This window comes from Eupeodes corollae, chromosome 2 (genome assembly GCF_945859685.1).
Source record: "Eupeodes corollae chromosome 2, idEupCoro1.1, whole genome shotgun sequence".
In the NCBI taxonomy this organism is placed as follows: domain Eukaryota; kingdom Metazoa; phylum Arthropoda; class Insecta; order Diptera; family Syrphidae; genus Eupeodes; species Eupeodes corollae.
The window spans coordinates 11021276-11043849 of NC_079148.1; the positions used below are offsets into that span (position 1 = coordinate 11021276).

Below are 22574 nucleotides of genomic sequence, written 5' to 3' on the forward strand. Positions count from 1 at the left end.
TATTATTTTTAATTTGTTTTTATTTATTGTTTTTTCAATTTGATCTTTATTGTTATTTTCTATTTTAATGTATATATCTCATTGATCTAGCTAGCTTAACATGATCGCATTATAATAATTAATTAATAATCGTTTAAATTTGTTTTTCTTTAATACATAATTAGTTTTATTTTGTTTTTCTTAAATTTTAATCTTGTTTCCAATAATTTGTTGGGTATCAATCTGCATAATTTTATGTTGTGTGGTTTTCCGAAAAAAAATTATTCATAGGTCTATTTTTAAATTTAACAATGTTTTGAAAGTTATTTGATATAATTTATTATGGATTACTATTTTTTCTCGAATATCTCTGTTAATGATTTTTTTATTTAAACAACTGAACTACATACTCACATTCATTCAAACCGCATTTTTCTTCCTTGCAGGTGAAGTATCTTTGTGTAATTATAAACAAATAAAAAAAATAGCCACAAAAACACAAATCAGTATCAATATTATCAACAAAAACCTAAATATTAGGCAGACTGAATTATAATTATAAAAAAAAGAATAAAGAAGAACTAATAATAATTATTGACAGTCAAAAAATGAAACGAAATTTTATTTTAAGGTAGCTCTAATTGACAAAATAGTTACTTTCAGAAATGTTAAATTCATCATGAATTCAATCATCATAATCGAAAACTATTCCGAGTCACAGAAAAGCTATTTTTTGGGACTCGTAGTAAAAAGTTTCCAATCACAATGGAATTCGGGAGAAGGCTGATATCATGAAATACATAATGCAATGGAATGAAAAATACTCGTAAGATGATTTGAAAGTGAAGATTTCAATTGAGAGGAACAAATGAGTAAATTTATTGCATTGGCAAGTTGTTAAGCAAGAATACAAATTCTCTGTCATCCAAGCTTAAGTTAAGAATTCCATCATTCTAGAGCTAATTTTGTTCGGGAGTTTCCAAGATGAAAAAAAAAGCAAAAGGTTCAAGTTCTAGATTGAAAAAGTTCTTCGACTATCATCATGGAGAAATGATTCAAATCTCACAAAAAAAAAATAAAATAAAACATTTACTCACACATAATACAAACATAGTCTTAAATCAAATTTAAAAAAATACTTAAAGTTCTATTTTGCATGTATAGGAAGCAATTATTATAACCAAACTAAAATGATTTGAAAATAGCACTCGTTCGATTATATCAGCGTTACGGAACAACACGACGATGAAGACAGACGCTCCTCTGTCATCATCCTCATCATCATCATCATTATCATCACTTTTATAACTCGCTTATGAAACTAAGGTTTTTCTTTAATTTTCTAAATTCTAATTAATAACTATGCATATATGTTTTATTATTATGTTTGCCATTCTATAGCGAGCTTCGTTTTCTTTTGTTTTTGTTTACTTTTTTAAATGTATATTTATGTTCTGTGCTTGCGTTCAGTCCTTTAATTTGTGTATTTTTGTTTTTTTTTTTTTTAATTTATCGCTTCTACTTTTTGTTTTTTGTATATTTAAAGTTATATTTACTGCTACTAACTTATGAGCTAAAAAAAAAGAAAAATAATATACAACAGTGGGAGAAGGGGGGGAGGGGTTTAAGGGAAAGTAAGTAATAATGGAACAACAGTCGTTTGGTTATGAAAAAATCACAAAAATAAAGTAACAACGTTGAACCAAAGTTACTACGCTCGAAAAAAGAAAGCTTATGGATCTTTTTTTTTCACTTTTGCAAATCGATTACCACGAATTTAAGACGCTACGCCACGCCGGCCACATCGCCCCAGTTTTTCAGGTGGTGAATATTTTATCTTAATCAATTTGCCTTTTAAGAATATAAACTAGTAAGTGTTACAAAATATTATTTTCACATCGAAACGGTTGCTAGTACCACGGTGATATCGTCTGGCTTTCCACCTTTAAAATACAAATTTGAAGAAAAAAGTTGTTAGTAGTTTTTAAGAAAAGGTTTAAAGATTTTTGTAAGGTTTAACTAACCGGTTGCATTGATATTGTTTCGCCTTGCATTAATTGCAAAAGGCGACATAAATTCACTATCAAAAGACAAAGAGCGTGCCATTAACGCAAGTGAATTTGCAGTCATTTGAAGTTTCACGGGATCGGTAACCCCCTCGACCTTAAAAAGAAAGAAAATAGTTAACATCTTGATTAAGAGACTAGGATTTTTTTTAAAGGTTAACTTACATCTTTAAGGACATCAAGTATAAGCTTCTCGGGCACGTTATCAAAAACTCCATCAGTCGCCACAAGAATCACATCACCATCCTTCACTGGGAAGCTGAGGGTGTCTGCTGATTCAGGACTATCGCTTAGGACATTGTGTCCATGTCCGGGTGGTGGTAACGATAGTTGGAACGGTGTGTTGAAATAATGTTGTTGCTCTTCAGATTTATGAATAATTTCACCTTCACGAACAACAATAAAGCCACTATCACCAATATTAGCTGTGTAAACTGTGCTATTCTCCCGATTTAGTACCAAAACACAAGCTGTACTGCTTCCTAAAATTAACAATAAAAAAAAAAACAAAACAATGTTAAAAAACATTTGAAAATTAAAAAAACAAACAAATTTAAAAAAATGTTGGATTTATGCCAAAACAGTTGAGTTCATCTCCAGCTATTTTATTTTTGTATATTTTTATATAGACAAAATAAAAGTCCATTTGAAATATAAAGTTAAAAGTGTTTTGAATTATAAAAATAGAATTAAATTTGGGACATGCAAATGAGTCAGGCTAGAAAAAGATGATTTTTAGCGAACAATACTTTTATATAAGAAAGTCAAACGCAGGTACAAAATTTGTGATATTTTCAACGATGAGAATCAAAAGGGCTTAGAAAGGATTTCAGCATCAAATCCGATTTTGGGTTAATTTTCATACCTGTTCTGATTGAAAACAATAGGTACTTCTAACTAGCACTAATACAAACTAAACAGATTCAGGATAAGAAGGCAATGGAAAAGGAGATCAAAATAAATGAAGCTTGTACCGCGATTTGTCATACTACTTAATACTTTGATGTAAACAAAGCAAACAAAGGACTTTTTATACATGTTTAAGGATGTTAAGATTAGAATTCTTAATTATAGAGCAGCAGTTCTCACAAAGGCCATGCAAAGTGTTTTGACCTAATGATCGACATTATTCTATTTTTAGCTCACATGGAAATGTTTTGTATACCTTTGACATTCCAAAGACTCCCTACAAGCATGACGAACAAAGTAAAGGATTAAAAAGGAGGTGTCAGTCTACATTAGTTTTGAACTCTAAAATATGGCAATTGCAGGCAATTATATGGCAGGGCAATCCACATTCGCATATTAAGGCTAAAGAACGAATCTCTGTACTTCACAGCAGTGCCGAAGTAAGGCTCAAGGGTAAAATGATGGGCATTCCTAGACGCACGAATATTACGATTGAAAGCCCGTTCAAATAATGGTAAAAATAGGTTAAGCCAAGAAAATTAACGAAAATAATGATTGTCACAAATTATTTTGAAATCTCTTCTTTAAACAATTTCCAAGAGGCTAAAGTAAGTTTCTGGAGCATCAGACTAAATTTAATCGTTGCAGCTCAACATCCGAAGAGGAGGGATGTGAATCTGTAATAAAGTTTAGTGGATGATATTGAAATGAGAAAGAGTGTCGGAGACAGGAAAGAGCCATGAGACACACCAGCATTTATTTTGTGGTTTTCAGACTTAAATAAGTCCATAAATACTTGTTTTAAACGGTTCGAAAGAAAATTATTGATCAAACGATTTTCGATAAAATATTCTGATGACAAAATCTATCAAATGCTTTTTAAATATTAATAAAATAATCATACTTTCTCCAAAATGATGTAAAGATGTGTTCACTGCTCAGTGAGAACGACCATGAGATCAGCAGTAACCTGTACTGCCGATCAATATCAGAAGCTTTTGTTCATGAAGATAATTAATTTCCATAACATTGGAAAGAAGGGACGTAAGTCCTTTAACTGTAGACAGTTAAGAGGGGGGGGGGGTGGTTGTTCGCTTTTTTGGGAATGGGCTGGAGAAATTTCCATCTACTGGAAACGAGCCAAGAAGATTTATTAAAAAGATTACGCAGGAGATGAATCCGGGCCAGCGGATTTATGTACGTTGAAATCTAGTACAAAAAGTACAAACAAATTGGTTCCATATAATCATTAGAACAATAAAGAACTGGAGAAACTATTACACTATAAGGCAACGTTGTATTTGCGTCAAACTGCTTTCCAAACAATTTAGTTTTTTCAATGGAAATGAATAAAGGAGTGCCAATGAAAAGAAGGGGCCGAGAAAGCAATAATCAAGGCGAATAATATTTTCTGTCGTCGTAATTTTTGATCAAGCATAAATTTGTATCCCCGAGTGTGTGAGTTACAAGCCTTCAGGCTTCCTTGAACTTTTTCCGGTTTTCTTTAGTTGCAGAGAATTACTGAAATTTAGCTCTTTAGCTATAATAACCTCACACCTTTGCAGCTCAAAACTAAACCATGCGTTTTCTTTATAAAAGTTCTTATTCCCAAAAGAATAAACTTCTAATCCTATCAGCACTGGAGCTAACGTCACTATCGAGGAAGCATAATGATCTCTTAAAGATGCTGAAAAACTATTGACTCCATCCCAGTTGGCTCTCTCATATTGGCAAAGGGTTCTTTCAGAAGCGCTTTCTCTAACTAAATTGTTCATAGAGGCTTCAATACACTTTTTTTGGAAGGAACTTTCAGCTCCTTTGAACTGACATATTTGGGGAAAACTTAATTTTTTTTTGTAAATTATTGCAACAATTTTCAAATTTAAACAACATAAAACAGCACATAACTGGATTTGACTTTATCGAAAGCATGCAAAAAAGTACTTCATAAATAAAAACTAGTTTTATCAGACTAAAATGAGATTTAAGGTCGTGATAAGCTAACCATTATTACCCCCATGTAAAAAAAAAAACACTAAACAATGATATGGACTTTGTATCATAAAGTTAACAAACATCCACCTACGATGCTTTGGTTAGAGAAAACGAATGCATACACAAATTGATTAATTATAATTTAATTTGATTGAAAAACGTTATTGAGATGTGCATGAGATTGTTGAGTGCACTTTGGATTTCAACAACAACAACAATATACAAATATATAGAGATGCATGAAAGTTAAATGTTAAGCACACGAATCGGTTTAGACATTTTTAAGAGAGTTCTATTATATAATCTCAAAAGATTTACTACTGAATTCGTTCTGAACCAAAAGTGCGACAGAGTATATCAATTTCAAATCATATTAAACTAACATTTTTTATTCTTTGTAAGAAGCAAAATGCCCTGAACCAGAACCTACACCTTAACCACAGAACTATGATACTTGTGTGTGTTAACGTCTGGGGGCATGTGATCAAATTTCCTTTTTTTTTGATTTGATGCATCAAAAAAAAGTGCACTAAAAGAGCTAATAGTTGACATTTATATAAGAATGAATGTGATTTCGTTTACCTCCCACGGATTCAATGAAATTTTAACCACCACTTATACCCTTTAGAAGTATCGTTTTTGATAGATGCACTTTACTTTAAGAGAGGATTTAGGGGAAGAAGAAGAAACATGTGTTAAAAATTCATCAACATTTAGTTGGTCTGCTGGAAAACCCGAGTGGAAAATAAAATCTCTTTGAAGTGCTTATGATTTTAAGGAGTTTCATGTGTCTGTTTTATTATTGTTCAGATTATTTTTTAAGATTTGTAAACAAGGTAAATGGGATTTTATGAAATATGCATTGCAGTTGTTTTTAGATCTTTTTTCTTGAGAAAAACCACTTACTGTGAAAGGTAATGTTATCCTATGGACAATCTCGAGATCCGTTTTTAATCTTAGGTTATTCTACTTAAGCTGATGGATGATACAAAAATGTTTTTGGTTATGTTTCACAATTATAAAAGTTTGACCATAACCATTCTCAACTTTGGACATTTGGTTTCTGCTTCATTTTTATTCGATTTACTTTACTGTTGTTACTTCTATAGTGTGTTTTTTTTGTAACTGCATGCTGAGTTTTGATAGTTTGGCATTTAAGGATGTCTGTATTGATATTTTTGTTCAGCAAGAGGTTTATTTTGTTTAAGCTCAGAGCAAAGGATTGAGCTGTCAAAAAATGTCGTTGTTGCTTTTTAAGCTTAGACATATCAGATAGATCAAACTGTACTTCTTTTTTCAATCAGAACTAGCTCGAAACGCGCTCAATGAGCACTTAATAAAATAGTTAATGGAGATAAAAGCTTACCGCTGACTTTCAAGTTGATCACAAATTTTAAAGCATTTGACAGTTCAGCTCTACGTGAAACGTTTTTAGCTAGAGCAATGCTTCTACGCTTGTGAAAATTTACTTCGAACAAAATAAATCTGTGCACGAAGTTCTAAGAGAACTTTTTACATTACATACTACTCAGCGCTGTCATGTACAGAATAGAGACACTGCACCTTGAGCGGCTAGACTATATAAGGTGATAACTACATATACAAGACAGAATGACAGAGGAGAAAGAGCCCTTTCTTTGAACACTTATTTGTATTGACAAAGTTAATTTCTAGTTAAATGGTTCCGTCAATGAGCAAAATTGAAGTAAATAGAGGGCAAGCCATCAACGAATCACAATACCCGTGTTTTTGGCATTCTATAAATAGTATAGATAGGTAGATAGATAAGTTCTTTATTTTTTCAATTTTTTTTATAAGTACAATATTTCATGATAAAAGATATACAAAGCATGGCTATATAAGCCGTCTGCCGGGAAAAAAAACTAATTAAATAAACAACCAAAAAAAAAAAAAGTACAATTTGAGTAAAAAGAGAGAATATTTCACAAAATAAGTTTCATAGTTAAAAAAAAGAAAGTGTAAATATAAATATAAATATTAAAGAAAACAATTTTTTTTTTTAAATTATTATTTTTATAATGTGACTTTTAGTTTAGTCAAAACAAAAAAAAAAAGAAAACATTGAACCATATGAAATAATGTTCACCATTAAAGTATATTTTGATATATATATATAGTATAAAGCAAGCAATAACAGGTATTTATAAGTTTAATAAAAAATGTGACTTTTAGTTTAGTCAAAACAAAAAAATTAAGGAAAAAAGAAAAATATTGGTAATGGGCTTTTAGTTTAGCTAAAAACAGATAATGGTTTGTAAGTGAGAAAAAAAAAGCAAAAAGATAGGAAAAGAACTGTATATTTCTCAAGTTTTTTTTTTTTAATTTTAAGGACTTTTAATTTGGTTAAAAACAAAAAAAAAAGAAAGGAGAAGATACAATTACATTAACATCGTCTTACAACTCAAAACAAACTCAAACACTCGTTTCGATATTTTCGTGCATGTGAGACATAGCGTATAAGAGGCTTCCAGCCACGATCTCCGTTTAGTACACTGACACATTCCTCTTGAGAAAGAAAACTAGAATAAAAGTAGAGCCTTCGGATTTCCTGTAATATTGGACAAAGTGCTAAAAAATGCAAAACATCTTCGTTTTGACCAAGGTTGCAAAGAGAGCACACAGGGTTTAAGTCTGTTCTATGTGGTCTGTAATTCAAATCGAGCATTTCCGTTCTTATCTTGAAGATCAAGCTCATTTCAGAAACTGTAAACTCTTCTCTAAAATAGTTTCTTTCACCAAGTTTCAGATTAAGTTGTCTGTATATATTCCTCGATGTTGATGCAATCCCTCTCGCAACACAAAGCCTATACATCGAGTCATCTATAACAGAGATACATTCATATAATGCATTTTTTATTGCTTCCACATTGTCCACTGGCAATGATATTGAAAGGTTATGTGCTACAGCAAGATCATAACAATTTTTGACCGGACTATATCCACAACTAAAACAAATTTTAAGGAGTCTTTTTTGCAAGTTTTGGTCAGATCGCTTCATAACTCTGATCATAAAATCGGCGTTAGCCTTTAAGTTTTTCAAGAAAATTTGAGGTAAGCCTGTCTCTAGGTGGATAGCATAATTAGGAGTGTTAATAGGTAACCTAAAAATTCGCTTGAAAAAATACCTCTGTATATTTTCCATTTCCTCCAACTGTTCGAAACCATATACTTCATTACCATAGCAAAAACAAGTATTCACGGTGGCATTGAAGACTTTGAATTTTGAGATTGGATCTACGAGTTTATTTGCGAAGAACTGGGACCACATTGTATTTATTGCAATTTTTGCAGCGGTAGTTTTTTCTTTTATAAAGGTTTGAATTTTAAGATTATATGTCATTGTATACCCAAGATACTTAAATTCATTAACAACCTCAATTATCTCACCATCTAAAGTCCAATTCCGCCCATAGCCAGTTGATCTATTTCGAGATCTAAAAACCATTATTTTGGATTTGGTGGTATTTATTCTAAGATCCCATAGATCACAAAACTGTTTCAGCTTGTTTATCTGGAGCTGTAGAGTAAGCGGACTGTCTGATAAAATCACTAAATCATCAGCATAAAACAAGACTTTAAGTGTAATATCCCCGAACGAATAAATAGTATAGTAGAAAATTAAAAAGAAAACCCATCGACAATAGCCAGATTTTTGTATTCAAAACTGAAAGAAGACTTGTCAGAATAATAATAAAAACACAAATAGAAGAAAGTTTTGTTAAAATAAAACCTACCCTCAATACCCTACAAACGTATCAAAACAAAAAAATCTCTAACTACATCTGCTTAAGACTTGGTCATACCTCAGCAACTCACAACACCTTTTAAACAAAAACAATGCACCGATATGTTCCACCTGCAATACAACTCACCTCCTCGAAAACTGTCAATCATCGAAACCTGCTCTTTCATCAATCTTCAAAAATATATCGATGTATGACGTATTGAAAAACCCCACCAGCTCAATAATCGAAAATGTAAATAAATTTATTACAATCCTTAACTTAAATGTTTAACATTTTAATAACAAGCAGAGCCAATAGTCTTCGCAGCTAGGCTCTCTCCTTTTTTATGTATATTAACTTGTAATTTAAATTACTAGTTACACGGGTAATTTAAATTGACTGTTTAGTGCTATTTATACGCTTCGGCCATCATAGGACCTTAATTATTTTGAAATGAGGAAGGAGCTGTCATGCTGACTGATATTTTCTTTTCAAAAATTAATCAGTTAAACGAAGACGACAATCAAATGCAAATGAAGTGGTCCTGATAAGGGACCCTAACTAATTGGTTTATATCAATAACCTAGCAATTCTTGAAGCATTGGAAGCCACTATTTCAAGAAATTGTCAATGTCCAATACGAACACTTGGGAATTATGATATCCCCAGTAAATTCACAATTTCTACTGTTGAAATTGAAAATTGAGCACTAGGTCAAAAGAAAAAATATCTTATTAGTGGGCTTTTTAAAACTAAACGTTTTATTGGAAACCCCTATATTTCATCTTCTTGTGGAGTGGTGTAGGTTCAAAATTGAAACCTTACTCAAAAAGTAAAACTTAACTTAAGCGTGCAGTTTTATTAAGAACAATTAAAAGCATTTTCCCTATTTTTCTGATGAGATTAAAGAGATAGCATTTATAAACTATTTTTAGGTTTTGAAATTTCATTACCCTGCATAATATATTGGAATTGCATCTAATCTAATCCTTCATAGTGAGTTTTTCGCATTGTTTATACAAATATTGAACAACAAAATCAAACTAACTAAGTTCCTTATCTTTATTGTTTTTTTTTGTCTTTATTAAACTCAACTCAGTGTTATGAAATTATTAGGCTCTATTTACTTGTTTTGTTTTTCAAAAACAAATAGATTCCCATTTACCCTCATACTATCAACAATTTTATTAAAGATCATCAACGGAAAAGGTCAAACAATTCTGACGCCAATAGTCCACTGTCCGTGTCGAGATCCACCTCTCTTCTCTAACTTTCGTATATTTACTAAATAAAACATGTATGGAACAGTGTGTTGTGTATTAAATGAATGTTTAGAAAATGTAAACATACGCAAAACATTGATAAAAGAGACTGATCGTACTTTTCCCATTCGGGGTGTCTCTTGTTGTGTAAATAATGGAAACAAAAATCCACCAGACCAGACGTCAAGCAAACTTTGTGAAATGGTCAAATATAAGACAAGATGAAAGATACAAAAAAAGACCAAGTAAGTTCTTAAAGGAATCTTATTGTAGGCATCTACTTATATGTTTATAGCCTGCGCAATTAATTTTTTCTTTTATATTTGTTTAAATAATTTTTTTTAAGTGGACTGATATTTAATAAAACGTGATGTTATGTGAAACCTCTTATCTCACTTCAAAAGTTTCATATTCAAAATAATAAAAAAGATATAAGAGAGGAACAATAATAATTCATAACGTAACGACGACCGACGCCGCGCGCCGCCATCGTGTCGGTTCCCCAAGCCGCTTCAACGACCACCAACGACTAAATAAACTAAACTAAAAATGTGATTAGTGAGTAGATAAGACATAAATCCCAAGGAATGTTATACTACTTACCTAAGATAGGTTTTTTCTGTTCCAACAGCTCACAGTAACTATAAGCTAATAGGTTTACTGGTCGTTGTGGATTAAAATTAACACAATGGACTAGACGCTCGCAGGTTTTCATAAGGAAGGAGGAAAATTCACCTGGATCAATACCATAACTTCTCCATCCACCAACGCCATCAGCTACGCCTGTAAAATAGGAAACAAATATTCATTAGTCATTTGGAAAGGGGAAAGAAAATTAGACATAATGTTATCAAAAATAGAGCATGAAAATATCCGTATATTATGCAATGGAACTACTTTACTTTGTCCACATTTATCACGATGTTATTGATAGAAAATAAAATTTACTAAAAATACTTTAATAGCTGTGATGAGAGCACACTTTAGTTGAGGTAATAAATAAATAAAGAAATATTAAAAATAGGTACTTTTTTTACTTTGTGAAATATTACTGTCAACAGAATAATTATTATTCACCTAGAAGATAAAATCTTAGTTGTTATTGTTTTTTGTAACTATTATGATGGTCTAGCAGTCAGCCAGTAAAGTAATAAACTGGTGGATTCCAATTTCAATTAATTAAGGTCATTCACATTATTCCAGATTACACCGGTTTTTTACATGGATTGATGAAATAATTTTATCGAGTTTTATGCTGATTTACATCTTGTTTTGTTTGGGTAATTTATTTCAGAGTTGAAGAAAGGCGAGGATTATTTTTGAATAATGGGGTTTGGAAGTATCAATTAATTTTAGTTTTTTTTTTTTTTGGATTTTCTCTTTAATTATTATAAAACTATTCAAATTTTAAATGAGGTTTAAAGGTTTTCAAGACATTTTGTATGTTTACTTTGAAGACGAAATTTAAAATGTGTAGGATGATAAGGTAAAACAAGTCATTTTTGCCCTGTTTAGGCAATGTGTTAATGCTAATTTTTAATTTTTTGTTTAAATTTTATGGGGTTTTAATTTATTCCGCTTAGTTCAAGCTGCAAGTATAACTTAAATCTACAATTAAAACAACTTTGGAAATGGATGGGTCAAAAGGAGTTTGAGGTTTTAGTTGTTTTGATGTTAAAACTAAATGAATTTGGATTTGAATCGACCGAAGCATGCGAGTCAGAGGCTGGTTAAGACCATAGGTTGTGGGTGTTTTGGTAAATATAATAGGTGAATGTAAAGTGTATAAGTGTTGAAAGAAAGCGAAAAGGGAGCAGTCAACTGACCCAGAAAGAAGATTTGTATGAAAAAAAATGTCAGTAAATTCTCTACGTTACTGTAAGGAGCGGTCACGATATGGGGGTAAAATCAAAGGATTTTCCCAGAGAAGATGTTAAGTGCAAAACGAAGGAATCTTCATAGAGGCTGTTATTATTATAACTATGAGAAATTTTATCAAACGCTTCGCGGAAGTCAGTGGGGATATTATGAACTTTATGACTGTTTTCTAAAGCTCTTTGATTGAAGAACAAAGAGGATGTATACCCTCCTAAGTTTTCTACTGTGATTAACGAGTTAAAAGATGTATTTGGGATCGTTAATAAGGTTAGCTTGAATTTTAGGTAAAAATTCTTAGTAGAGAAGATTATACTGATCGGTGAAATGAATATAAGCACCAAGGTATTTCGAGTAGTCAGTGATTCAGAAAATATTGTAATTCTCATTCGTATGAGCAGCATGTCGAGAAAATGGAAAAACAGTACTATTAAAAGTGCCACATCAATTGGTCGAAAGTAAGTTCTTAGATATCAACAAATTTTTCTGTTTTTAGAATATTTTCCTCTTACCAAAAAACTTTATATAAAATAAGAAAAGAAGTCACAATCAAATCAGCTTTAAGGAGGCAGAAGATTTACTTTAGTTTAAGTCTTGAAGCCTTTGTGACATGTTTAATAAATTACTTTAAAAAAACTAAAGTCCCAGTTTCGGTTTTAAGTAAATTAGAAATAAATAATTTGAGAGAGGAAATAAGAATTTTCGTAAATCTATTTTTTTAATTATTGTAAACGGTCCCATAGAATTTCAAAAATTATATTTTTTCTAAAGTACATTATAGTTTTCTTTGTTTTGTAAGTTACGTTTGAACAACAAGACGAAGACAAATTTAAAGTCATATGAGGTCATTAATATAGGGATTTTAACTTGCATTTGACATCTCTCTGTCAAACTAAACTGTCATTTGAAGTGTCAAAATAGTATTTGAATGTTTTCCATTTGCTATTATTGATCGCTAAACAACCGAAAAATGCGTCGAAATTAATTAGATCTTACTAAAAATGTAATAGATTTAGATTAGATTTATTTTTTTAATGTTAAATATTCATGCATAACTATTACACATATACATATGTATATAGCATGGATGTTTGCCGTCTGCTTGATTTACAACTTTTTATTCTATAAACTTATGTATATGTCTTTTAACAATCTTTAAATATTTGTGTTAATAATTCTGTTTCTATATTCTAATACGATTTTACAATATTTATATAACAAGGGAGTATCTACTTCATTAAGATGATGACCGATCAGCTCTTCCGATAAAACATCGCTTTCAAAGACATTGCTTCTTGTTTTAAAAGTTAAAAAGTCATCTACCCATGATATAAAAAATGTTTAGTCTCTCTCCCATATTGCATAATTCGCACATCAAAGGTAAATCTCTATGGGGAATGAAATTTAGATTGAGCAGTTCTCCTCTAAGTCTAAATATCATAGATATTTGATCCGTTGTTAGGTCATCTTGGAAGTAATTCTTTTGATTAAGATTGTAGTCCAGCTTGCTGTAAGACATTCGGTAGATGGATTCTTTTGCTTCGGATGTGTACCTTAGTCTATATCGATCGTCTACTGCAGCAATTAATTGTTACAGAAGGGGTTTTCACCTAAGATAGTCTTCCGGTGCTAGATTTATACCTTCTACTTCAGCTAACTCTAGCCACTTTCTGAATCAACCTGATTTTCTCTGTATCACCTGCAGTGCTGTTTTTTCGGGAGACGCTCATCTGACATCAGAAGGACCTTTCAATTTCAGTGTTTTAATAAACAATGGAGAGATTTCTGTTTCCAGTATTAACATGTAGTTCGGTGCATTCGATGGTAATCGAAATAGCCTTTTTGTATAAAATCGGAGCAATTTCTCAACAGTTTCATATTTTTTGCTACCCCACACTTGAGTTGCATACGAGTACATTAACGTTGACTCCGCTAACGATTGAAATACTTTGTTTTTACTGCTGTGAGCTATATGCTTATTACTGAAGACGTTTTTACATGCAATATTTATAGTTTTCGCTTTTTGCTATTTATGTTTTTTAATGCTGTTCTTATTGTTTATATTGATGCCCAGATATTTATATTCCTTAACCACCTCTATTCTTTTATAATGGTAAGTATACCCTTCATGACTGCTTACTCTTTCTCCACCTTTTCGAAAAACCATTATCTTCGACTTCTCAAGACTAACCACTAATCTCCAGGTTTTACAGTAGATACATAGTTTATTAATCATGACTAGTAGCGATTCTGGTGAGTACGCAAACAACACTAAGTCATCCGCAAAAAAGAGAGCCTTGATGAGAATACCAGCATATTCTACTCCTCCTGGAAGACAATCCGTTATATCATCAATAAAGAGTGCAAATAAGCTTGGACTCAGCATACAACCTTGCCTTACTCCTGCCTTCGTTTCAAACCATGTCAAAATATTTTCTCCATCCCATACTGCAGCCTTTGTTTCCAGATAAAGATTCTGAAGTACCCGTCCGAACTTGTATGACATTCCTAATCCAAACATTTTGTAAATCAATGCATTGCGGTTGATCGTATCGAAAGCTGCCTTAAAATCGACGAAGAAAACTACAGCTTTTTGTTTCTTTTCAAATAGAAGTCAGCGATACTTCGTAGTACAAAGATGTTATCAATGGTGGAATATCCTTGTCTGATGCCAGCTTGAAATTCCTTCAATAGCTTGTGTTCGTCTATCCACATTTTAAGTCTACTATGCAAAATTGATTGAAATATTGTGTAGGATGTATTTAAGAAAGAAATTCCTCTATAGTTTGCAGGGTCCATTGTATTATCTTGTTTGTGGATTGGAAAAATAAGCGCTTCTTTGGATTATTGCGGTAAAAGGCCTGTATCCATGATGTTATAAAGTTATAATTCCAACGTTGTCAACGTAATTATGCACAAAGTTTAAGAGGGGTGTAGCGTTACTGATGTCGAAAGGGCTATTTTCCCTTGCTCGCAGCAATTAAACGTTTTGTAGATCACATCATCCTTGTAAAATTCAAATAAGCCAACAATTGAAGACTGCTGACCATTTGTAAATGTAACTCAATGATGAAGTCCGAACTTTATGTATAATAAAATACAATGTTCAACAAAGATGTATGGATGTGTATTTAATTTAGCTTCACATCCAAAATTCAAAAATGAAGAACCCTCTTTTATGGCTCGAATGTATGATTTGGAATCAAAAATCCACCGATTCAAATAGATCGTTTGTTAAAGAAGATCGCTGAGCAAAGAAATTTTAATGATATTCAATTTCCTAAAAATATATCTTTTTTAACAAGTAATGCAACTTTACGATATCTTCTTTTAAGTCATATTTATTTTGTATCAGTGGTGGCTGAAAATAGTACTGCAAAAGCAAATGCACAAGTCGGGATGGTAATATGGAACGCAGACCGCTAAAATACCCCACAATAGTTCAATACACTTATGTCATAATTCCAATACGATAAGGGGGTTACCCTATCCAAGTCGATATATTGTCCAGGTAACTTATTAGATCACTTTCACCTTGTGTGGGGGAGTATGTAATTGCATATTATACTAAAAACTAACAATTCCTACAGCTAACAACTTATACTCAGCTTATTATTAGCTCACTGCTTCCACGATTGCTTTCGTAATGAGACAATTGGATGTAAGTTGCATGTGTCTATTATATGCTATGTGATTTGCTCATGAAGCTCAAAAGCTTAGGACAGACAAAAAATTATAAATATTCTACCGGAGGGGCAGTGCGGCGGACGGGTAATTCAAGTGATAACCTTAACGTCATTCCCATATACTGTACTGCGCCACAAGTATTAAAATAATTCTAAACAAAACACTTATCATTTCATGTTTCGGCGGCGGCGGCGAAAACTTGTTTTATTTTTAACGCTTGAGTTTTTTATTTTATTTTTACATTCGATTACCTAAACAAGTGCAGCCTGTAAAATTACATGCCAGATGATTTTTATTATTTAAAGCCTTACTTTGCATAGACTTTGTGAAGTTCATTGACTACATTAGAAAGACACACCCTCTTTTTTATCGATACAAAAATTGATTATAGTGGCAAGTCATTCGATCTCTCCACGAGCTATCGACGGCGACAGAAGTTTTGAATTCTATTTTATCAACAAAAATCAAACAATAAGTAATTTGTCTAAATGAAAAAAAAAAGATTCTAGACAATTTGATATGACCGATCACCACACCATACTCGTATATACATACAAAAATTAATTTACCTTAAGGCTATATGAACAAGAATACAATTTGATTTTGATTTAATATTTTTTTTAAATATTTTTTTGTAGATTGTCTCAAGGCCAAGAAAAAGTAGCAGAAAACAAATAAATTAGAAAAAAAAAACAATCATCATCACATCATTAATCTACGCAGTTAATTCTTAACGAATTCTCAGCAATTTTGAATTTGGAAGTAGAGTTGAATTCGTTGTTGTTTAAAGTCAAACAAAATTAAACATTTTTTACACTGAGCTTTAAAAAGGTTTGAGATAGGCTTTTGAGTTATGTTTAAATCCAGTGGAACTAACAACATTAAATAATAATTTAAAATATTTATTTTGAGTTTAAATTCAGATCGTGATACTTTCCATCTCACATTAATATTTATGTGCATTGTTGCACAGATATAATAAACAATTTCAAATGTGGTATATATTTAAATAAACTACAGCTATGGCCAAAATAATAGGAACAAGGCTTAATCTTTGGTAATAACGTCTTTTAACACTTGTGTACGGCAACATTTTATTTGGTAAAAAGTTGTTAATAATTCAATTTTGTTTTTGTTATTAAAAAGAAAAATTCTAGAAACAATAAAATTCGGCAAAAATGTTTTTAGATTAGACTTTTCGACCAAAATAAATTTTACTTTTTTTAAAGTTTTAAGTCAAATCATATCTTGAAATTTGTTAAAAATATTAACCACTAAAAATAGTGTTTATAAAACACGACAGTTAGATAATGTTTTGCAAAGTACAAATTATTGTTTAGTGGAATACAATTTAAATCATTTTAGTATCTCAGTATTTTTTGGAAATTCTCATTAGACTTTTTATAAAGTATCGAGAATATTTGTGTTTAATGCTCTCATGGTTTTGAAAAATACGTTCTGCGTTTCTGAATCCGAACTCAATTAAAAAATACCCATTTTCAACAATATGTTTTTAATATATTACAAAAAATTTATTTAATAGCTTTGTTAGATGACGCGGAAAGCGCCAAAAGAAAAACAAACTTCTGTAGTGTGTTTGTTCTGAACATCCAGGACGGTAAATCAGTGCTAGAAAAAGAAAACATCGTGCAACGTAGCCGTTTCCAAAGTCCATAACATAACACGAAAAAATGATTCATAATGTCGGCGAAAAAACAAAATTTGATGTTCTAAAAGAACGAATACTTTTTAACTCAAACACTGTTCATAGAATAATTAAATTGTTTACACCTAATTCTGTTTCCCAATATCACAGCATTTGCATGTTTTTTATTTCTTCCCGAATTTTCTCGGTTCTTTTTAAACTCGTTTTTCATCAAAATTAAAGTAGGTGGAAAAGCAAATCAATTTTAAAACCTTTTTTTCGTCGGAATCTCCAAAAGTTGTTTTGAAAGAGACCAGGAACCAGATCACGTAAGATAATTAGATCGAATATTTCGTTTTGACTATTGTCCGACTTATCATTCCCAATAGATGTGGTAAAGAGAGCTAAAGTCAAGACGATAGTGGATTAATTAAATTTTCTTACGTGATCTAGGCCCAGTTCTCCGAATTATTGACCGAAATGGACGTTTAGCCGTTTGTACGCAGCAAGATTATAAATAAAGCTTTATTTACGGACGAAAGCAATTTTAACCTTAAAGGTTCAGATGGAAGAATATTCTTATGGCGGGAAGCAAATCAAGAATTATCTCATAAGCATACACGAACTACTGTGACTACTACTACTGTCAGTCATGATTCTGGTATTGGTAAATAAAATTTTGTGAAAGGTAAAATGTATCAAAAGGCTAATATCAATATTTTGAAACAACATTTGGACATATATCCAAATCACACATCTTATAAATCAATGTCGTTGTTTTTGTAACTGCCCTAAAGTACTTAAAACACACGCACAGTCAATTGACATGAATGCAATCAAGGCTATATGGGATGAACAGGGACGTCAAGCTGTGAAGATCTTAAGACGGGCCTCAAGAAGAATGCCAAAAATAATTCCTAAAGTATGCTAAAACTTTTCTCCTCACTACATCGATGCCTTAAGAACGATACAAAATGAAAGGATACACAACTAAGTAATAAGTGTCTAATTATGTGTGAGGTGTTAAATCTTAGAGTTGTTTAAAATTTTAATTTTGACTTATTTAAAATAAAAACGAATATAAATGTTATATCAAATGGATAAAAAGTTCTACACTCTACATACATTTTATTGGAGAAATTGCATTGCGAACATTTATATTGTATGTGTCCGATTAGTCGTGGGAATTATCGTATGTGTTTTTTTCGAACGTTAAAAAGTTATATCTCAAAAACCTGACATTATTTTGATTTAAGATTCGAATTTGAAGTTCATTAAAACCCTGGAAAAGTATGATTTGATTGCCAGGTTCAAAGCCCTACCAAAAAGTGTATTTAGTTGAAAATCATAACATTAATTTATTTTTTCATAAAGCCAGCTGGTATTAACATTTTTGTTGAGGAGTTGAATACCACATTTTACTGACAGTTCTCCTGAAGATTCGGTTTGTAAGAAGGCTTATGTATACACATTTTGGTCTTGCGCTTAACGAAAAGGTTTTCAATGAGATTCACTTTCAGTTATTGATAAGCTCACTCAAAAACATTAACTGTGTTTTTTTAAATTAGAGCTTCGTAAACATGAACATATGTAGAATTCGGGTCGGTATCCTGTCTGAAAATGCCATCTAAGGGACATGTTTTTATTAAAGCATTCAATATTATTTCAAAAAAAAAAATGTTTATAAATGTTGTAATCTCCAAATTCGAACATTGGGTTTATGAGATTCATTTTTTCAATCCATTCCAAATAAATACATTTTTCTTTAATCACTTAAAAGCGTATTTCGCCCTTCCCTTACATATTGAATGCATCATAGTTTATGTGGTTAATTTTAAATTAAAGTTTTTTTTTAAATTGCACCTTTTATGGAGATTGAGTGTTGAGGTAAGCATCCTGCAGGATACAAAAAAAATTCTCGAACTGAAATTTATGTCAAAATGCATTTCTTTTTACAGCAAAAATAAACTAGCGTTCGATTCTTTTACTAAAGTTTCTCTACCTTTAACAAAGTCATGTTAAGGAATATCTAATGATTTCTTTCGACTTTTTTTATTTGTATACAATTGTTTTTTAATTTTGCAGAACTACGGTATACTTTCAAGATGTCAACTATGAATATACCGTTGTAACTATTGCTAAATGACACATTTAAAGAAAACTTAGACATAATTTCAAAATCAATCATGGATTAAAAAATTCCAAAAAATTGAATTTTTAAACCATTTCGGAATATTTTATGAGAATTTACCTATTATTATGTAAATCTCAGTAAACGAAGTGAACTGCATGGAACACAACATTTGTGTACTCATTAAATTGAATTGAACTGAATTGATAGTTCAATATCATTTACTCAATTACAAAAAAAGTTAAACTCAAAAGTAAGAAATGTTCCTAATATATTGGCCATAGTAGTATTTAATCTAACACACCTCATACTCGTGAACTCTTAATTAGTGTTTATCAATATAAACCAGTTAGTACATACATATTTCCATTTGTAGACATCTGATTAAATTACTCTAACCAAACAGAACCGGCATCATCATCATTGTCATGATGTCATAAGAAAGAGCAACAATAATAAAATTATTCAAATTTTGTTAGTTAGACTTTGGACTGTTATTTATGCGATTTTAGATGATGTGATCTTTTGAACTTTTTCTCATTCACATAAGAATTCGCAGATCTTTAAAAATGAAATTACTCTAAATTCTATATAATTTAAATAATTGTTTACAAATCTACCACATCGTGCACATGGTCAAAATAATTACAAAAATGATTTAATTAATTACACATCATTAATGTAATTTTACTTTGTTTCAATATCAACAAATCGATCGATCGTTGAGTTTCAACGTTCTGCTTTTACTCATTCACTTCTTCTCTCTCTCTTTCCCTTTCTGGTTTTCGATCTTTGGTCTATTTGGAAATATTGTTTTATTTTTAATTCATTTACAACTTGTTGTTTGAAATAAATGTCTGAAAATTTATTTTTGGCAAATATTCAAACTCGTGATCAACCTTCCCAAAATTGTTTGTATATACAATAAGTTATTTACGGAGACAGAATTTTGTATGAGGGAGGTATTTAACAAACAAAAAATAAATATATATGCAAGTTCAGTGTACATTTGTATAATTATGATATTTTCTATTGTAACATTGTCGAAAATAAATATTTTATGTATGAAGGTAAAATAACAAAAATAAATGTTTATGTTAATTGTTTAAAAAATAAAGAAAACGTACATTTTTTTGAATAAAAAAATATGGTATTATGCACGACTGGACGCACAAATATTTGAAGAGCAAATCCATGGAAGTTTTTTTCTTATATATTTTTAAAAAGGGAATAATTCAAGTTTGGGGCACAATGTGAAATTCAAGTTATCCAAATTGTTGGCGTTACTTTTTAGTTATCATCCGCAAAAATATTGTTAGAAACTTAATTCTTAGCGGAGTGAGATATTTTATTCTGAATAGGAAACATCTATCAAGTCCGAGGAAAACTTATGGCTTGATTCAAATACGAAAAGACGTAAGTTTTCGATGTTATAGGTAGTTCAAACAACAAAGAAAGACCTGTTATGGTCATATTTGGTCATATTTGACGAACTTAATTCTTATATTGCGGAAAAAACTTCTACAATGTCCCAAAGGTCATTTGTAAAATATGTCATGAGCCTGTTTTTAAGACAGTACACGATTTAATTAGACGAGTTGGTAGAGTACTAAAATACATTGTCATTCAAGAATCCGATTGCCTAGATAATCTCTCCTATTGTTCTAAAGAGATGCTCTTCAACGCTAGCAACACCACTGCGTAAGCTTTCAAATCTGTCATACTGGAAAAAAGCAGGCCTGTCTCTAAAGAAGCACATGTTGTACATATGTTTAATTTTTTCGAGATTTAATGAAAGAGGAATTCATTTTCAGCTCAAGAAATATCTTGAAAAACAAAAGGTTCTTAATGGCCGACAATATGACTTTCGTAGCAATAGGTCTACTAGTGATCGAATGGTTTTTCTCACCGTACCATGGATTCAATCATAGGATAGGGTTATGTATGGAATAACACATCGGACAAATGGCCTCCACGGCTTTGCATGCACATGCGCACTCTTTTGTTGAAATTTTCCATGACCATTCTGCATAAATGTGGCTGAATTTCGTTAATGCAGCGTTGAATCTCCTCCTTTAATGCACGGGTGGTTGTGGGCTTGTTGACATAGACTTGTGATTTCAAATAACCCCATAAAAAGAAGTCTAATAGTGTTAAATCACACGATCTAGGAGGCCAATTTTGATCACCGAATCGAGAGAGTACACGACCTGGAAATGTCTCATGCAGTAATTCAATTGTTTCACGGGCTGTATGACATGTGGCACCGTCTTGTTGAAACCACATATTGGACACATCAATATCATCCAATTTTGGCAGAAAGAACTGTGTAATCATGTCGCGATATCGAGCACCAGTAACAGTCACTGCTTGACTAGCATCATTTTCAAAAAAATATGGCCCAATTATGCCTCCAGCCCAAAATCCACACCATACAGTCACGTGTTCTGGATGCATTTGTTTTTCGACAATCACATGTGGGTTCTCCGAACCCCAAATGCGGCAATTTTGGCGATTGACAAAGCCATCAAGATGAAAATGTGCTTCATCGCTTAGGATGATTTTGCTCGAAAAATCAGGTTCCATTTGTTGATGTTCAATAATCCATTCAACGAACTCTCTTCTCTGTCCATGGTCATTAGGCTTCAATTGTTGTGTTAATTGAATTTTGTAAGGATGAAGACACAGATCTTTGGTGAGTATACGCTGTAGAGAGGTTCTTGAAATTTGCAATTCTTGTCCACGACGTTGAATTGAGGTTCCTGGATTGTCAGCAACACTCTCACGCACTGCTTTGACATTCACATTTGAACGGCTTGTTTTTAGACCACCAGTGTGTTTGGCGTCTCCAACGGATCCAGTCTCTTTGAATTTTTCAATTAATCTCTTCACAGTTGACGAAGTTAAAACACTATTCCGACCATATTTTGTATGAAATTTTCGAACTGCAGCCGCCTAGCTTTCACTATTTTTGAAATATTCTTTAATAATGTAACGCTCCATTTTTAATAGCCCTATACTGTTAGCTGTCAAATTCCTTTTTTTCAGTGCTGCCAAGACTTCACTGCACAAATGGCGGCAAATTCATATCTTGCGTTAATTTTGGGACACCCTTTACTTGATATTTTAAACGCGATTGAAGAGTTTGGCATTTAAAGCTCTCGTATGGGAAATGAGTGCTTTTGGTAGCTACGAATGAATTCTAGTGGATAAGAAATTGCTTTTATTGTTTTCATGATTTCAAGTTTATGAAATTAACAAAATTAATGCTGGAGTTCA

At 31.5% G+C, this 22574-nt stretch overlaps 1 protein-coding gene across 2 annotated transcripts in view; it reads right to left on the reverse strand.

Annotated features, from left to right (window-relative positions):
* LOC129944642 (protein phosphatase PTC7 homolog) overlaps positions 1–22574 on the reverse strand; it is a 30728-nt gene continuing 8154 nt past the window's right edge. Inside the window, exons 2-6 of one of the 2 annotated variants that reach the window (XR_008781470.1) lie at positions 10561–10740; positions 2211–2527; positions 2004–2142; positions 1750–1922; positions 1–434 (exon numbers count right to left, since the gene is read on the reverse strand). Coding sequence is in view for 1 of the 2 variants with exons in the window: in XM_056054208.1 (XP_055910183.1) it covers positions 1873–1922; positions 2004–2142; positions 2211–2527; positions 10561–10740 (686 nt within the window). In the remaining variant the exon portion in view is untranslated. Of the gene's footprint in view, positions 1923–2003; positions 2143–2210; positions 2528–10560; positions 10741–22574 lie in introns of both variants that reach the window. The other variant, XM_056054208.1, reaches the window with a different exon arrangement.